This window comes from Thalassophryne amazonica, chromosome 18 (assembly GCF_902500255.1).
Source record: "Thalassophryne amazonica chromosome 18, fThaAma1.1, whole genome shotgun sequence".
In the NCBI taxonomy this organism is placed as follows: domain Eukaryota; kingdom Metazoa; phylum Chordata; class Actinopteri; order Batrachoidiformes; family Batrachoididae; genus Thalassophryne; species Thalassophryne amazonica.
In genome coordinates this window covers 61,457,256-61,477,543 of record NC_047120.1, presented here as the reverse complement: position 1 = coordinate 61,477,543, position 20,288 = coordinate 61,457,256, and the positions used below count along the sequence as shown (strand labels likewise).

The window sequence follows — 20,288 nt, the reverse complement described above, 5'->3', positions numbered from 1 at the left end:
ACGTGCAGATTGGTTTCTGAGATCTCACTTCAACACTGGGCTCAACTCAAAATTAAAAAAATAAATATTGTTACAATAATAAAACCCAGCATGCTGTCAAACGTGTGAAAAAAGTAAAGTTTGCATGGAGCGCCACAAGACCTGAACCAGTCTGAGAAGCCGGCCTATCGCCAATCTCAGCCTCTTGTCCCTCCTCTCCTTCCCCCCCTGTCTCTCCCCTCTGTCCTCCTCCACTCCGTCTGCTCTTGTAGGACAAGGAGGTGAATCTGGAACAGGTGCACCGTCGTATGAACAGTCTTTTGGACGAGGACTTGGCGCACAAGCAGATCCCCGGCACCTCTATCGAGATCTCTGCGCTGGACATAGGCAGCATGCAGCCCAGCCAGGCCTCCCTGATGGCGGGGGCAGAGTCCGTCCGGGACTTCCCGCCCTCGGGCCTCACTGTGACCACCTTTCTGCCCGGGGAGGGGGTATCGCCTCCGCCTCTTCCCCTACCTCACCATGGGGGGACCCTAGGCAGGACGCTGCCTCCATCCCAGGGACCTGGGAGCGCCACATTGCCCCTGCACCACCCGCTCAGCAGCACCAACCTCAGCGGCACCATGACATGCAAACACAGGGCGCCCAACGGGGGGCTCTTCCGGCAGAGTCCTGGCAAGACGCCCATGCCAATGTCCTACACGGCAGTCTCCGCAGGACCCATACCCGAAGCCATTGACGCCAGCCACAGTACATCCATATAACAATGGGACAAGGATTTAAACTGTGCATCGACCACATCTCCATCTCTGGACTCTGGTCTCGTTTTGGACGTGAGATGGGTTGAGGATTTTAAAAAAAAGATAATAAAATAAATAAATAAAAACCTGTAAAAAGATTTTGTATCAACTACCGGTTCAGAAGAGCTGATGTTCCAGGTAAGGGGGGGGGGGGGGGGGGGGCAGATGGAGGGTGTAGTTTTTTCTTGTACATATTGTACATATCAAAGAAAGAAGTGAGGTTAAAGTGTATTTTGAATATTCTCAATTTTTGAAGTTGAGTTGTAAAAAACATAAAATAAGATTTAAAAATATATACTGTATACACGTAAAAAAAAATTATGACTGTTCGAATGGCTTTGTAAATTTTGTTCAATGTAAAAAAAAAAACAATGACGCAAAATTCATTGTGATTGTTTTCTAAGTGCCGAAATCAAACGATGTCTCCACGAATCATCAGTGTAAAAGATTACCCATGATGCACCGTAGGGACATTAGTGTTGAACACCTACTGTTACGCACCTCTGTACTAAGCCTATATAGAAATAACTCCAACATCAGACGTGAATAATCACATTTGCTTCATTTATACTGAAAATATAAGATACGTACATTTTCCAATCTCAAGGTCGTTTTATTACACTGATTGTAAAAGGCGTCGATTTTTATCCAGTCTGTTTTTTATAGTACGTTTCTTAAACCTGGCCTCAGACGCAACCACGCAAACTGCTTCGCTGCTTCCGTCATTGTGTCCATGTGGGAAGTTATAAAAGTTTCTGTTGCACAGATGTAAAAGCGTTGATGCTTTTCACCCCCCCATAATGGTTCTGAGGCATAACTCGCTTTTGTTTTCTTTCTTCTTCTTTTTTGACAATGCAAAGTTGTTTAACTGCAGACAAAGTATTTTACAAATATTTCCTGGATGAATGCAGTTTGCAAACAGTTTGGCGGCAGTATGGCTTTTACATATATATATAGTTTTTAAAAATCACTGGCTCATTTACTCAGTTTTAGCTGAACTTTTGTCTATTTCTGATCCTCATATCCAAAATTAGTCCCAGTATCCACGGTTGATGTGAGCATGACTGTGTTATTAGCTTACATACGTGACCATTAGCCAAACACAAATGCTAACATTGCGAAACTCATCCTCAGTTTTCTGTGGATTTGTGACATGTCAACATTTTTGCGATAAATTACTATAATCACTGCCAGAACAGGAAGTTTGAATGTTAACCCCAACCTCCGCTACTCTTACAGTTGAAGGCGGAACTGGAAAATCCAGTTCCTTGAATAACCACTTCAGGGTGGCTCCAAAAGGAAGTCACTTTCCATAATCCCCCCTTGTTAAAATGTTCAATTCTAAAGCAGAACTCGTCAGTTTAAGCTATTTTAAGTGATAAAGTTATGAATAATTAAGGGTGTGGTCACTTTTAGTGACAGCTAGTGTACCGGAGAAGGCTAGCAGTGGCTGCTAGCATTTTATATATATTTTAATATCAGGTATGACGCTAAACTTTTTTTTTTTTTGCCAATGTAGGCATCTTGAAAAACATCTAAATGTAAATGAATATATTCATTAACATAACATATTATGTGATATGTTTTTAACACATCTAATAGTTTACTTTTAGGTTTTGGGTCATTACAATGACAACAAACAGAATGCTTTTTTTTTAAACTATATTGGCACCTTTAACGTAACCATAATAACCTCATTCTTGTTAAATCCGAGGCTCAGTGTCGCTGGATTTGTTGGCGATTTGCTGGGAATCATTTTATCAAGCGGACTTGATTGATGAAGTTGAGTGAGGCATACGAGGGCTGTCAATAAAGTAACGGTCCTTTTTATTTTTTTCAAAAACTATATGGATTTCATTCATATGTTTTTACGTCAGACATGCTTGAACCCTCGTGCACATGCGTGAGTTTTTTCCACGCCTGTCGGTGACGTCATTCGCCTGTGAGCACTCCTTGTGGGAGGAGTCGTCCAGCCCCTCGTCGGAATTCCTTTGTCTGAGAAGTTGCTGAGAGACTGGCGCGTTGTTTGATCAAAATTTTTTCTAAACCTGTGAGACACATCGAAGTGGACACGGTTCGAAAAATTAAGATGGTTTTCAGTGAAAATTTTAAACGGCCGATGAGAGATTTTGAGGTGATACTGTCGCTTTAAGGACTTTTCATGGTGCGAGACGTCGTGCAGCACTCTCAGCCGCCGTCGTCAGCCTGTTCAAGCTGAAAACCTCCACATTTCAGGCTCTATTGATCCAGGACGTCGTGAGAGAACAGAGAAGTTTCAGAAGAAGTCGGTTTCAGCATTTTATCCGGATATTCCACTGTTAAAGGAGATTTTTTTAATGAAAGACGTGCGGACGGGTCCGCGCGTCGGGACACAGCCGCCGCGACGCTCCGCCACAGGAAAAACACCTCTGTTGAAAGCCTTAAGGACAAGTTGGAACATGTCCTGCCTGTTAAACAATTTCTCATATACTCACTCCACTGAAAGCCATCAAAAGCCGCCTGGATTTTACAAATGGTTATCAACACGGAGGTGTTTTTCCTGTGCCGCCGCACCGCACCGGCTGCGTCCCGACGCGCGGATCCGTACGCACGTCTTTCATTAAAAAAATCTCCTTTAACAGTGGAATATCCGGATAAAATGCTGAAACCGACTTCTTCTGAAACTTCTCTGTTCTCTCACGACGTCCTGGATCAATAGAGCCTGAAATGTGGAGGTTTTCAGCTTGAACAGGCTGATGACGGCGCCTGAGAGCGCTGCACGACGTCTCGCACCGTGAAAAGTCCTTAAAGCGACAGAATCACCTCAAAATCTCTCATCAGCCGTTAAAATTTTCACTGAAAACCAGCTTAATTTTTCGAACCGTGTCCACTTCGATGTGTCTCACAGGTTTAGAAAAAATTTTGATCAAACAAAGCGCCAGTCTCTCAGCAACTTCTCAGACAAAGGAATTCCGACGAGGGGCTGGACGACTCCTCCCACAAGGAGTGCTCACAGGCGAATGACGTCACCGACAGGCGTGGAAAAAACTCATGCATGCGCACGAGGGTTCAAGCATGTCTGACGTAAAAACATATGAATGAAATCCATATAGTTTTTGAAAAAATAAAAAGGACCGTTACTTTATTGACAGACCTCGTATATGGCAACCCTCAAATGCATCATCCTAAATGTTGCGTTCAATTCAGTGTGAAGTTTCAAAAGAGTTTAATCGATGTTAAATAACACCAGAGTTTTTTTTTTGTTTTGTTTTGTTTTTTTCCAGTGAACCAAAAGGAGGAAAAAGTCTCGGAGAAACTACAAACGATCAGACATTTATGTACAATTTCTCTGCTTTTTTTTTTTTTTAATAAATTGGATTCGCCTCAGATTGCCTCTCGTCATTCATAATAAAAGCCATTAACACCTGTAGAGGTGACAGAGAGCAGCATTACCCAAAATGCAATGTGATGATGGCGAGCGTTCTGCCGCTATTAATCCAGAGGAAATCAAATTTGAGGAATGATCTGGATTTTTGATGTTTGCTTTCCGTTATGAGCCTGATGAGCTCATTTGTCAGTTATTCGCTGTCTGGATGCTGGATGAGACATTTGTAGATGACTCTGAAGGAGTCCTATTGAATGTTTCTATAAAATAATATTTATGCAGGCAGAGCTGAATGGAGAGCCAGACACAAATTTCAATCACTGATGATGATCAAAAAAAAGAAAAAAAAAAAGAATTTATGACAGATGGGCTTAAAAAGGATTTTTTTTTTTTTTTTTTTTTGGCGAGTTGAGGCAATAAACTGCATCAGAATAATAATTTAATAGCACACACCCCCCCCCCCCCCCCCGCAAAAAAAACCCCCAAACAGAATAATCCTTAAAAAATGACTAAGGCAATTTTTAATAACATTTTAAATCACAAACTAATTTTACTTTCCTAAGAAAATGTATTTTTCACTGTTAAACTTTTTTTTAATGGGTGGGAAATATGACTGTTCTTAATTTATGAAAAATTAAAAAATAAATTTAATCAATGGGTTGATGCAGAATTTTTCCCTGACTTCCACAAAGAGAAATAATGTGATCTGTTTTGGATGTGGTTATTATTATTATTATTATTATTACACTACTGTTGTCATTATGATAATGATGAAGGCAATTTGATTTGACCAAGTGTCATTAAACAAAACTTTAAAACAAACTACATTTGCAAGCAAATATTAAGGGTCCAAGCTGGCCCCAAGCAGGTACACAGTAAAATCACCAGTGTACTGTGAACAGAGTGGGACCATATGTTCACTGTCGGTGTTAATTTAACACTGGTGATTTTACTGTGTACCACGGAGAGTCCTTGTAAGACTCAGGCAAAATCTACATGAATTCTGTAGCATGTTAGAGTTCTGAAATTCAGAAATATATGCATTGCAACACCATCTAGTGGCACAGTTCCACCAAATTTAGCACTGTGGCTCTTAACAGAGGCCATCCACAGACATGGCCTCTGTTAAGAGCCACAGTGCCATGTGATTATCCCGTTAATGAGAAAACCCATCATAAATAACTGCACAAGGTCCAACTCAAAATAAGAACTGGCCAACAGAGCAGAATAATTGAAAGTTTCCCATCCAATTTTTAAGTCATGAAGCAGAGAATATTTTGATACCAATCTGGCCTTTCTGTGTGAAAAATCCAGAAACAGGTTCACGTAGGGCAATTTGGCATATTTTGGAATTTTTTTCAAAAAAATATCATGGCACAAATGTGTTGCCTACAGCTGTGGAAAGCAAACCTTCCACTGATCACAATATAAAGTGTTCCTATGTGTGACTGAAATTTCACAAGTAATTAGAAGTTGTTTTTGTCAAAACGTCTTTATTATTTATAGGGCTGGACATTTTCTGGATTTGGCTGGATTGTTCTGTGCTCTACCAAAATCTCAAATTTCATGCCATTTGGTAATCCCATTAATGAGAAAGCCCATCATTAATTAAACAGCATCACATATGGTCAAACTTAAAGACAACAAATTAAAGGCAGCAAAGTAAAAAAAAAAAAATGTTTCCAGTTCGATTGTCAACACGCTTCAGAGAATGTTTTGACACCAATCTGGCCTTTCTGCATCAAAAATCCAGAGAAGAGCTTGTCCTGGCCTATTTTGCATATTTCATAGATTGCTAAAAGTAGATGGAGCTCTGACTCCATTCAACTGAGAGCTGCTTACACCCCTGCTTAAATGTGTTCATCACCGGCCCCCTGTAGTACACCGTCACACTGCACTGATCGGCTGACAAAAGCATACAAGTAAGTTTATAAGGATGTTGTTTGTAATAACTTTACGATTACATTCACCCCACATTTCTCCCGTTTGTTCAACTCAGTTTGATTAACTCAGTTTATGTAGTAATGTGTCAAACGTGCTTCATTGCATCGGTCACGCTTTTTATTAAGCTCACATTGTAGACAGCTAGGACCAAGCTTTACTAAACTGTAAATAACTTTTAATGATATGAGATAGAAACTTACTTTTTTTTTTTGCTGAAAAGTTAACTCCACAGACTTTCGATCCACCATCAGCCAACTTGGTACTCCTCATAGAAGATGTGTGATGACGTGCGCAATGTGAGTGTCCAATTGGAATTGCTTCTCCATCACATGGTTTTCCCAAATCCAATCGTAGGGCAGATTTACCTCACGTGATATGGCAAAGATTGTTTTCAGGAGTGATATCTTACTAGTTGGCCCGTTTGAATAGCCCCCTTAATGCTCCAATTTTTTGAACTTGAAAATTCTTCTCTGTTATAAAATTAATCAATATGAGGACAAAGCTTCGCTGGTGCTTGGACTCTAATAAAAAACGGACAAAAATGAAGCGTTCAATTAGTGTCACATGCACTGAGGTTATTCTCAAACAATACAATTAAGTGGAAAAGTCAAATTTTCTGCAATTGGCTTTTTAAAAATGTATCAAACTGCCATTAGCGCAGATGGTGGCTCCCCGCAGATATAAAATAAGTGATTATTTGTGCTTGTGGAAGTCACGGGGCTGTAACACAGTCATCACGTTAACCAAACCTTCTTTATGAAAAAAAAGTTCCTTCACAGCTCTGTTCACAAAACACGATCTTTCACAAATGGACGCTTCAGATTTGCTGTGTGGTTGCTGGTACAGTCGCTGGAGACATCAATGATCAATGATGTATAAAGTTATTTATCAAAACAAAAGAAAATGTACCAAGTTGCTCTTTGAATCTCCTGAATCATTCACATTTATGTTTATTTGGAAAAAAAAAATGGTTTTAAACTTTCACATGTGTCACTTTGTGTTTTGTTTTTTTTTATCTGACATACATGTCGGAATTTCACGCTTCACATCCTTAAAGTCACTTAATTCTAGTACAAATGAGGCCTGAAACAGCCTGTTTTAAACTTGTGTGACATATGTAACAGATGTCCATATATGGGCTCCTCACTGTGTGCAACACGCCGCCTGTCTTCAGAAAAGGGGCGTGGCAATCAAAAGACCATTTAATACATCAGATTTGAATCTGGTTAAACTGCTTTAAATCTGCTTTTGCACCAATTTTAGAGCAGGTCTGAAATCAGATATTCTAAACCAGTGGCAAGCTGGTTTAAGTTTAAAGTTATGAGTTGTTATTAGGAGCCAACAGAATACCTTTGGATCTTTAAGTGTTTGGTCAAAGCAGCAACTAATAAAATGTCTAATTAACTTCTGAGAAAGTAATTTATTATTTTAAACATTTTATTGACTAAATGAGTAGTTAATTATGAGAATAACAGATTATTTCATGTAACATCACAGATGCTGCAGCTTTGCTTTCAGTGCTTTCAAGTAGATACTTTTCAATACTTTTTCAAGTACACATATCAAAAACCCACCTCATATATTTGTAGTACTGAGCGTATACAACGTATGTACATAAATGTGCATTTTCTGAGATATGAAGGATTTTTTTTTTCTAGATAAAACAACATTTGAGGGTAAATTGGTGGAACATAATTCAGGTCTGAACAGGTACCAACTAGTCCATGGGCCAAGTAGGTTTTTGGTACCACTTAAGGGGACTAAACTAGACTTTCAGTCAAGCTTCAATATACCATGGCCTCCACAAAAAGGTACGGTGGCCATCCCAGGGTAGCACTGGGAAGGGGGGGGGGGGGCGTTCACTGAAGGGTCACACAGGGGTAAAAATTTAAAAATGTTCCAACCATACTGAAAAGTATATTAACAAAGACACATTACTTGTCAGAAAGACTCCAACAAGGTTTGGACTGTCTATGACTATGAGTTCACTAACCCCAAATAATACCAACAGTAACACAACCTTTATCATTGGTCTACAAACTATCTGGAATCCATGCTATTATTTTGGAAATTTGTAATGTGAAACCTAAAATCTGATTGCGTTTTAGCAGGCTGGCTAACCATTAGCCTTGGCGGCGGGGGGGTTATTGTAAATGGTCTTGCGTGCGGCTGCAAACATAACTCTAATTTTAAGATGAGATCAGTCCAAAATCAGTTTTCCATTACTGGAAGTCTGATTGTAAACCACAACTATATGAGTCCTAATAAACAATGTTTGAAAGAGAGGAGCCGTTCATGGGATTCTGGAATATTTTGTGGTTTTTTTTGTTTGTTTGTTTGTTTTTGTGTGTACATGATTTGAGACAATCCACTTTGTTGCCGATAGTTTTGGACTTTATGGAAAAACAAACAGCCACATCTTTCATTCTTATTCTACACAAGTGGAATTCTTCAGAGTGCAGATTTTGGGTCCCTGTGTTGGAAAAGTCAAAGGTCAGACTGCGGTTCTGTGTTTGCCGATTTGTGTCGCCGCGACTCCACATGGAACAAGTTCTCACTGTGTCAGTATTTGCTCTTGTGAACCAAAGTCAGCTGCTTTTCACACTGTGCGCTAACGACACGTCAGCGTCATCCAGGAAGTCTCTGCTCACCATCGTTTTCCACTGTCATTCCAGCGCCCCCCACAGGTTGAATCCTGAACCGTCACATTATGGGAGACTATTATTTTATTTATCGATATGCTGCTTGGAGTTTCTTAATCTTTAATAAAGAAATATCATTTACACCTTTGTCTCTGATCATTTTAAAACTGAAGTGTCACCTTCTCATCATCAGCCTAACTAAATACAAAAACTAACCGCAGCAACTGTCTCAGGAAATAGGGACCTTTTATTAACTACGGATCTTTTTTATTAATGTAAGGATGTTTTTCAAAAAGTTCAGAGAAACATTATTATTGCACAAACTTAGTGGCTGTGATGGGAGAGTCAACAATTGTAAACGGCAAGGGCGCAAGCCTCAGCTGAACACCCATGACCTCTGATTCCTCAGGCGGCACTGCATCAATAGCCGATATATCCATTTCATCAATAGCTGATATAACCATATGGGAAAGGAATTACTTTGCAAAACTTTTGTCAATCACTGCAATACAGAGTTACATTCACAAATGCCAACCAACCAATTGTATATGTTTTACAACTTTAAAACAACCACAGCGGACCAAAGTGATGTACAGAAGAATAAATAAAAATCAGCACAAAGGACATAATTCACACAAGACATGAAATTGTAAACAAAATCCAACTAAAATAATTAAAAACCATAAAACACAAGTACAAAATACAGAGGTGGAGTAAAAAACACATACGTATTGCCCCGGTCTCCACAAATCAGTAATACAAAGTGTCGGAGGATCACCCACATAAGAACTTATGCTAAATATGAATCAAATTGGTTGACTGGTTCTTGAGATATTGTGCTAACAAGGGTGGCAATGACAATATGTTGAATATCATACTGCGGCCTTGAAATTGACCCTAAGGTCACTATAATTAAATGGTGTTGGGGGACCACCCAAATACACGCTTATGCTAAATATGAATGAAATTGGTCAATTGGTTTTTGACATACCGCGCTAACAAGCAAAAACAGATGGGGGGGCAGCAGACAGACATGCTGATCACTATTTCTTTCCGTATTTCATACCAGGTCAACAAAAAGGGTGAATACTTATGTTATCCACTATGTTTTATTTTGTATTGTTATTTAATGCACATTATGTCATAAAGATTTGTTTACATTTTGAAGTTAACGGCAAGTTAAATCGGGGAGAGGGGTGGCTTGAAATGTATTAGTTTGTAAAAACTAAGGAGGCGAGAAGAACGTCTCACAGGCACTGAGAGATTTTTCAGACTTGTTTTGGGAGCTGTCTGGACTCCAGTCAGTGTGAAGTGAGATGTCGGGATTAAAATGAATACAATCTGGTGCTTCTGCGCTTCACGGTCCAACCAATGTGTCTGAGGCAAACATACAAACATGATGTAACCTGGAGAAAAAGTGAGTGAGCCAGGCCAGATTATCAATTCTGGTTGTAAGGGTCAGCATGTCTGTGAAATCCGGTGCAAGCGCTGATCAACTATTGATTCCATCCTGAGGATGAGATGTACAGCGAATATCCAACATCTGCTGCTTCACATGTTCCACAGCAAAACCTTCAGCCCAGGAAAGAAAATACACTCAAGTACAAGTTTGCCTACTTTAAAAAAAAAAAAAATGGCTCATGGTCACGCTGCCTAACGACTCAATAATCACTAAAGATTAGTCATGAAATCTGTTTACTTCCACCACAACAGGGACTGCGGATAGAACTTAAAAGTTAAATAATGCAAAGAAATGTTTTCCAATACTCCATAACATTTTAACTGCAGTAAAATCAACTTGTGTGTCATAAATAATAACGTTAGTAGTACTTTTTGTTTTTTTTTTTTTAAGATCCATCGCCACAAAGCACAAACTTTCCTAAAATTGGCTTTGTTCTTGGATCCTGGGCTCAGTGGACATCGGCAGCGATGCATCATGGGGGATGCACACCCAGATTGTCCCACACTCTCCCAGAGATGATGCACATTGACACATCCTGGACTGGAAACACATTTACTGAGACACACGTCGCTGTGGTTCTGATCTGCATCCACTGTGCGTCCGACAGAAATCATCCCCCACGCTGTCAATTAGAGGATTCCTGCTGACGCGGTGAGAGGCAGAGGCGGCTTTAAAGTGACACACTGGGAAGTGCAGGATGTCAGCTGTCTGCTGGCTGGAACTTCATCATCACACCTTCACCGCGCTGAAAGTTCACCTCCAGATAACCGTGTCCAAACGGACTAAACAGCTGCAGGTTTGTCGAGAAGCACGCAGGCAGAAGGGGATAAAGAACGTGATTGGCTGACTGGATGACAAAGGAGGTGGATGGACTTTCGCAAATGGTAAGTTTATGCTTCTATTCCATAGAGGTTAAAATAACTTGGGCACACTGACAAAAAATGTGATTTTATCCAAACTCCAGTGGTAGCCATCAAATAACTGTCAAAAATGTACTTTTATGCTATTTCAGATATTTTAATCTCTACCAATCTGACCTGGAAACCACGCAGACTGTAGCTGGTCTTCCAGCCTACACATAATTCCATTTGTGGGGGTTGGTGTGTTGATACTCGAGCTGTAAAAACTATTGTAGATCTCAAGACTAGAAAAGAAGAACTGGTGTTTCCACACTCATTTTGAGTCTCATTTCTGGAACAGAAGATGCCCCAGGAGACTGCTGGGGCATCTTCTGTTCTGGGGATCACTGGAGGTTACTGTCTCTGGAAGGATGGAGCTCATGCTGTGTCCAAATTTGATGCAGCTGGAACACCCTTTGTCTCAACAAGGACCACCAGCTTTCACTGCAGTCAAGGGAGTTGCAGTGGTTGCAGTCAATGAAGTCCACAAGCCTGGAATCAAATCAAATCAAATCAATTTTATTTATAAAGTGCCAAATCACAACAAACAGTTGCCCCAAGGCGCTTTATATTGTAAGGCAAGGCCATACAATAATTACGGAAAAACCCCAACGGTCAAAACGCCCCCCTGTGAGCAAGCACTTGGCAACAGTGGGAAGGAAAAACTCTGTTTTAACAGGAAGAAACCTCCAGCAGAACCAGGCTCAGGGAGGGGCAGTCTTCTGCTGGGACTGGTTGGGGCTGAGGGAGAGAACCAGGAAAAAGACATGCTGTGGAGGGGAGCAGAGATCAATCACTAATGATTAAATGCAGAGTGGTGCATACAGAGCAAAAAGAGAAAGAAACACTCAGTGCATCATGGGAACCCCCCAGCAGTCTAAGTCTATAGCAGCATAACTAAGGGATGGTTCAGGGTCACCTGATCCAGCCCTAACTATAAGCTTTAGCAAAAAGGAAAGTTTTAAGCCTAATCTTAAAAGTAGAGAGGGTGTCTGTCTCCCTGATCTGAACTGGGAGCTGGTTCCACAGGAGAGGAGCCTGAAAGCTGAAGGCTCTGCCTCCCATTCTACTCTTACAAACCCTAGGAACTACAAGTAAGCCTGCAGTCTGAGAGCGAAGCGCTCTATTGGGGTGATATGGTACTATGAGGTCCCTAAGATAAGCTGGGACCTGATTATTCAAAACCTTATAAGTAAGAAGAAGAATTTTAAATTCTATTCTAGAATTAACAGGAAGCCAATGAAGAGAGGCCAATATGGGTGAGATATGCTCTCTCCCTCTTTTCCCTGTTAGCACTCTACCTGCAGCATTTTGAATTAACTGAAGGCTTTTCAGGGAACTTTTAGGACAACCTGATAATAATGAATTACAACAGTCCAGTCTAGAGGAAATAAATGCATGAATTAGTTTTTCAGCATCACTCTGAGACAAGACCTTTCTAATTTTAGAGATATTGCGCAAATGCAAAAAAGCAGTCCTACATATTTATTTAATATGCGCATTGAATGACATATCCTGATCAAAATGACTCCAAGATTTCTCACAGTATTACTAGAGGTCAGGGTAATGCCATCCAGAGTAAGGATCTGGTTAGGAAGGTTGGAGATTGGCCTATAATTAGCTAAGATAGCTGGGTCAAGTGATGGCTTTTTAAGTAATGGTTTAATTACTGCCACCTTAAAAGCCTGTGGTACACAGCCAACTAATAAACATAGATTGATCAAGCATTAATTAATGGTAGGGCTTCCTTGAGCAGCCTGGTAGGAATGGGGTCTAATAGACATGTTGATGGTTTGGAGGAAGTAACTAATGAAAATAACTCAGACAGAACAATCGGAGAGAAAGAATCTAACCAAATACCGGCATCACTGAAAGCAGCCAAAGATAACGATACGTCTTTGGGATGGTTATGAGTAATTTTTTCTCTAATAGTTAAAATTTTATTAGCAAAGAAAGTCATGAAGTCATTACTAGTTAAAGTTAAAGGAATACTCGGCTCAATAGAGCTCTGACTCTTTGTCAGCCTGGCTACAGTGCTGAAAAGAAACCTGGGGTTGTTCTTATTTTCTTCAATTAGTGATGAGTAGTAAGATGTCCTAGCTTTACAGAGGGCTTTTTTTTATAGAGCAACAGACTCTTTTTCCAGGCTAAGTGAAGATCTTCTAAATTAGTGAGACGCCATTTCCTCTCCAACTTACGGGTTATCTGCTTTAAGCTGCGAGTTTGTGAGTTATACCACGGAGTCAGGCACTTCTGATTTAAAGCTCTCTTTTTCAGAGGAGCGACAGCATCCAAAGTTGTCTTCAATGAGGATGTAAAACTACTGACGAGATACTCTATCTCACTTACAGAGTTTAGGTAGCTACTCTGCACTGTGTTGGTATATGGCATTAGAGAACATAAAGAAGGAATCATATCCTTAAACCTAGTTACAGCGCTTTCTGAAAGACTTCTAGTGTAATGAAACCTATTCCCCACTGCTGGGTAGTCCATCAGAGTAAATGTAAATGTTATTAAGAAATGATCAGACAGAAGGGAGTTTTCAGGGAATACTGTTAAGTCTTCAATTTCCATACCATAAGTCAGAACAAGATCTAAGATATGATTAAAGTGGTGGGTGGACCCATTTACATTTTGAGCAAAGCCAATTGAGTAAGACTACAACTCTGCTTCCTGGTCCCAACCCTGGATAGTCACAGTTTGGAGAATTTAAGAAAATTGGCCAGATTTCTAGAAATGAGAGCTGCTCCATCCAAAGTGGGATGGATGCCGTCTCTCCTAACAAGACCAGGTTTTCCCCAGAAGCTTTGCCAATTATCTATGAAGCCCACCTCATTTTTTGGACACCACTCAGACAGCCAGCAATTCAGGGAGAACATGCGGCTAAACATGTCACTCCCGGTCCGATTAGGGAGGGGCCCAGAGAAAACTACAGAGTCCGACATTGTTTTTGCAAAGTTACACACCGATTCAATGTTAATTTTAGTGACCTCCGATTGCCGTAACCAGGTGTCATTACTGCCGACGTGAATTACAATCTTACCAAATTTACGCTTAGCCTTAGCCAGCAGTTTCAAATTTCCTTCAATGTCGCCTGCTCTGGCCCCCGGAAGACAATTGACTATGGTTGCTGGTGTTGCTATATTTCTATAATTTGTGTATATGAACAACTCTGAATACAAATTATGACAGTTGTATTTATTTAATAGTTTCTAAAAGCCTTATATCACTATATAAGACACTCACACATTACATAGCTGGTTTGCTGGATTATAGCTTGTATATGCATCAGCATATATTTAATCATTTAGAAGAAATCTTTGTAATCATGTATTTTCATTATATTCTAAGTTGATTCACTGTGCCCCAGGAATTAGTGTCCGTGGCACAGTGAATCAAAAATTCTAAAACCGATTTTAAACACTTGTAAACACTTTCCTGTGGTGTTCCTTATCTGTGAGACCGGCGTTTGGTGTGATCAGCGACGGCTTCGCTTCACACCTCTACCAGATAAGTGGGTAGACAGGAGCTGCACGAGTGTGTGTTAGAGGTGGAGGTGGAATTCCCCCCGTTGTTGTTACTGGGTATGCACACACCCATATCTTATTGTCTCTGCTCCCTGCCAGCAGTACCAGATCCGACCGTCGAAGACGGTGGCCACCTGGGGACTCGGGACTTGGCGGCTCCAGTATTCTCCGGGTTCAGTGGCGGAGGAAATTGTGTGGTTCCGGTTCATCTCAGGACAGACGTCTTCTATCCTCGAGCCTGCCCACACGTCACTCTTGTGATTGACTGTCTGTAAAAATTTCACATTCCTCTGTGTTGTGCTCATTCACAACAGTAAAGTGTTCATATTCGACTCTTTCATTGTCCGTTCATTTACGCCCCCTGTTGTGGGTCCGTGTCACTACACTTTCACAACAGGATAATCAGTTCAAAATGCTAAGGGCCCTTGGGCAAGGTCCTTAATCCCCTAGTTGCTCCCACTGTGTAGTGAGCGCCTTGCTCTGCAGCACCCTGGCATCGGTGTGTGAGTGTGCCTGTGTGAATAGATGAATGTAAGACATAATTTTAAAGTGTATGAACTTCTGATGTGACTGGAAAAGCACTATATAAATATAGTCCATTTACCATTTTCTTCCAGATAAAGCCTTTTATAACTGTGTGTCACATGTTATTTCTTGAATTATTAATGAATTATCATGGTGAAAAATGTTTATTCCTTTAATCGATTTGTCTGATCAAGATGTATGTAGGAAACAGTACTTTCTGACTTTCTGGGTGGGCTGAAACCCTATACCAAATGGGCAGAGCCTATGACCAGGCATAACTTAACTCCCTTTAAAAGGCCCAGAACAAATCCATTTTCTCTCTCCCGGCCCTCTCTTCACTCTCTGCATTTTCTTTTTTCCCCATTCTGTTTTTTTTTTTTTTTTTTTTTTTTTTTTTGCAGGCCACCTGCAGCCTTTTCTTTTGTTTTGGACACCGTGCTGCATGGTCTTTTAGTTCCATTGTTCTTTTGTTTATTGCTTCATAACTTTTGTTGTCCGACGTGCTAGTGTTGATAACGTTTAAGGCTTGAGTCAAGTTTTCTGCATTTTAAAGATAATTTCCTAGTGGAGTTTTTCAGATTAAGAGCAAATTTCTAAAATGCCCAAATTCCTATCACCTCTGCTAGATGGCAAAAAGAGTTTTTCTTTTTCTTTAACTTTACAAATCTCATTACCAAGCCTTGAACTTTTTAGAAATATTTCCAAAGGCTTTAATTCAGTTTTCCATGAGTTTTTCAAGCTGCCACAGCATCGGTTGAGAACAAACACCTAAAACCTTCAACCAGTCAAGGTCTCCATAATAAACTTTGAATCATTATTCATATTCTCAAAATGTCAGTCACCTGTTTATTCCTGTATATATGTAAATAAATGTGTAAATATTACACCAGTGGTTAAACTGACGTCCTGTGCATCTAGGAACTGCAGGTGGTGCCCCTTTCGAGGTTTAATTAAATTTCATATTTAATTGAATATGATGTAAACTTATATTTATTAATATCTAAATCAAATTAATTATATCTATTAATCAAAGTGCTACATTTTCTGGTGCCGCCGTGTGAGGCAAAATTATTAAATATTAAAATACAATACCTAAAAAAAACTAGCACCTGTAACAACTGCCACAGCAACATCTCCCCTCTAACATTCACCAAGAGTTGGACAAAGTACTTTGTGTTTGAAGCAGACAACCAAGGAGTAATTTTTTGGACTATAAGCTTTTTATTATTATTTTTATTTTTAACTGCATATTATATTTTGAAGTGGCTTATATATATATATATATATATATATATATATATATATATATATATATATATATATATATATATATATATACACTGTAATTTTCAACATAGGTACACTTCAACTATGAGAGACAAAATGAGAGAAAAAAATCCAGGAAATCACACTGTAGGATTTTAAAAAAAAATTATTTGTAAATTATGGTGGAAAATAAGTATGTATATGAAATGTGTATTTTCTTCTTTGGCCACAAGCTGGCACTGCCTAAATGTGTGAAAAGATGGTCCCATATACTGGTCTGAATAAGGTACTGTCTGCTCTGGTGGTAATGCACCATTAAGTTGGATTACGCTGGATTGCTCCTCAGCAAAAAAAAAAAGAGAGACAGACAGAAAGAAGAAGAAGAAGAAGAAAAACCTTCATACTGCTCAGCACTCCACTTGTTTGCACTATATGTGATAGCCAGCACTCCAACAAGGAGGATAGGTAGGCTAATGTAAGGCTAACAATAATGTTTTGAAAATATGTCATTATTTAAAAAAGTTTATTTACCTTTAGTGAAGTAAACATACACTTTTATTTCCACTTTGAAATTTTCTTCTATTCAGTCTTGACAAGAAGCAGTTTACTTGAGTTCTGTGCTAGGAAATTATGGAATATATATTTAAAGTACAGCAGGGGCCGCCAACCCTGTTCCTGGAGAGCCCCTGTCATGCATGTTTTCCACTTCTGCCTACTCAAGTCACACCTGATTTTTTAAAAGTGTCTTCCAGCTCTTGATTGGCTGAGCACATCTGATAAGATTTCATTGCCTGGGAGTGGAACAGGGAGAGTTAGAAAACATGCAGGGCAGGGGCCCTGCAGGAACAGGGTTGGGCACAGCTAATATTGATGATTTACCACCCCCTGCTGGATTGGCATGTGAGCCCAGAATGTAAATATCAATGTCCATTGTTCACTGTTGCTAATATATGTAGCTTCTCTAAAAATATCAGTCCTATCAATGTTTGGTCTTGGCACCATTCATCCTTGACCCAAAATTTAATGTCAGCTCTCTACAGTTTGTGCATGATCAAACTTGCTTGCACGCACGCACACATGCAGAGCAAGATGGTGGTGGAAGCGAGATTGGCATAGGGAAGGGTTCAACAGACATTTAACTCACTTATGGTAACAGCAACATTACACTTAACTAAACTCACTAAACCAAATGAACTACATCAATACAATAAATAAATAACACTAACAACACTGTTAAACTAACAAGAACCACAATAACAACATTTAAAACCCCAAACTCCCATGGTGCATTACAGCACAATGTGCATTGTTTACTGGTTAGCTAAAATTGCCAATTTCTCAAAAAATATTTATCCTGTCAACATCCCGGTTTCACAGTGTCCATCCCTGACCCAAAATACATAAGCATAGCAAACGTCAAATTTCAGCTCTACCGGTTGCGCCGTGATTGGATAGCATTTAATCGTTTAACCTATCTGTATTTTTAGAGTAAGTTTAACAGTTTATATATTTGCAGGTTAAGCCAAACATTTAAAATAGGCTGCAGGGGGAATGTCTTGCACCCTGCACGTGGCTCTCCATTAATGGTCCAGGGGTGGCTCATTCCCATATCAGGAAGGACTAGGACTGTTCTTCAAAAATAAAAACGAAAATAAAAAAAATAAAAATCCAAAGCTGCACTTTGCAGGACAAAATGAGGGTGAATACTGTATTCATGAATTTAGAAAGAGTTTGTTTTTTTTGTTATCAGATACGCCTGGAGTGCATCGACACTTTGAAGCTCATTCTGAGCCGTTCACCACTGAGGATTAACGGCATCACAAAATCACAAATCAATACACACGTTTCTCTGCGGGACATCAAACTTCAGCTCAGACATGTTAATAGTTAAAGAAAGATTTCATCATGAAGCTTGCGGCTGAGCTGAGCTCAGTCTGCTGCAATGATACTTTACAAAACAGACTTTTTTTTCTCTTTTTTTGGCACAATAACCTCATTGACACTCTGCATGCACCATGTCTCTGCTTTTCTTCTTTGTCGTTTTCAAACAGCGGCGGCGTCTCACACTGCTTTCACCTCAACCTCTGCGCCGCTTTTATCAAAAGCACCCATTCTTTATGCCATTTTCTGTTCACACATTCACTGTTTGCCGTTTTTTCCTTCTGAGTGCTGGAACTGTTGACAACAAAATAATAATAATAAAAAAAATTCTAAAAACCTTAAAGCCTGCAGACAGCCGGCCTTTCTTTCACTGCCTTTATGCTCAGCCACAAAAAAGCTCACGCTGATCGAGTTGCTGTAGCGTGGCAACAGAGCGTAGCATCGCGGTCAGAACAAGTGGCCCAGTGTGTCCAAACACTCCCCGAGGTGCTGATCCACTCTCAGCTCCTACAAGCTGCTTCTTATTCAAAGAGGACGTGGAGCCGCTGCTGAGCACCAGGACAAACGCTGCAAAGTGAGCACGGTTGAATTATAACTTCTGAATCCACGGCAATATTTAAAAGAATGATGTGAACACATCGTGATCAACAACCGATGAAACAAAACAAGTGCTCATTTTAAAAAGTGATCATGAGTCTGAAAATAAATTCAACACAAAAACAAAAAATGATGAAATCCGCCCTCTTCTATGACTGAGGTTGTTAAAATCAGACTCAAATCTACAGTATGTAGGATTTATATTTATTAGCAGAAATGGAAAATAGCATTTATAACCATCTGTTTATTAGTGTATTAAACCTGAAACCATGAATTAATGTGTTTTCGTAAACTTAGAATGAGATTAAGGACGAGAGTCCTTACGTGTATGTTTAACACGTTTGGTTCACGAACTAAACGTGTGGTGAGCCAAGCAGCCGTGGCACCGGCTCCCTCGGCCAGATGCTGGACTCAGAGCAGCCTGCTGCAACAGCAGCATCGCAACACTCTGCCCAGTTTTCACTTGGAGCATGTAAAAAAATTAATCCTACCTAACAAAAACAGTTCCTTTCAATTAAAAATAAATAACTTTTACCACTTTTCATGCATACATGTCTGTGGTTAAATATACAGTGGGGTGAAAAAGTATTTAGTCAGTCCCTGATTGTATAAGTTCTCCTACTTAGAAAGATGAGAGAGGTCTGTAATTTTCAACATAGGTACACTTCAACTATGAGAGACAAAATGAGAGAAAAAAATCCAGGAAATCACACTGTAGGATTTTTAAAGAATTTATTTGTAAATTATGGTGGAAAATAAGTACACTCAACAAAAATATAAACGCAACACTTTTGGTTTTGCTCCCATTTTGTATGAGATGAACTCAAAGATCTAAAACTTTTTCCACATACACAATATCACCATTTCCCTCAAATATTGTTCACAAACCAGTCTAAATCTGTGATAGTGAGCACTTCTCCTTTGCTGAGATAATCCATCCCACCTCACAGGTGTGCCATATCAAGATGCTGATTAGACACCATGATTAGTGCACAGGTGTGCCTTAGACTGTCCACAATAAAAGGCCACTCTGAAAGGTGCAGTTTTATCACACAGTACAATGCCACAGATGTCGCAAGATTTGAGGGAGCGTGCAGTTGGCATGCTGACAGCAGGAATGTCAACCAGAGCTGTTGCTCGTGTATCGAATGTTCATTTCTCTACCATAAGCTGTCTCCAAAGGCGTTTCAGAGAATATTTGGCAGTACATCCAACCAGCCTCACAACCGCAGACCACGTGTAACCATACCAGCCCAGGACCTCCACATCCAGCATGTTCACCTCCAAGATCGTCTGAGACCAGCCACTCGGACAGCTGCTGAAACAATCGGTTTGCATAACCAAAGAATTTCTGCACAAACTGTCAGAAACCATCTCAGGGAAGCTCATCTGCATGCTCGTC

At 39.9% G+C, this 20,288-nt stretch overlaps 1 protein-coding gene across 1 annotated transcript in view; it reads left to right on the top strand.

Annotated features, from left to right (window-relative positions):
- The window catches only part of grid1b (glutamate receptor, ionotropic, delta 1b), a 977,470-nt gene extending 976,651 nt beyond the window's left edge, over positions 1-819 (top strand). Inside the window, exon 17 of the mRNA XM_034193125.1 lies at positions 252-819. Within this exon, the coding sequence (XP_034049016.1) occupies positions 252-743 (492 nt within the window). The 3' untranslated portion in view covers positions 744-819. The remainder of the gene's footprint in view (positions 1-251) is intronic.
- The last annotated feature ends 19,469 nt before the right edge of the window (positions 820-20,288 follow it).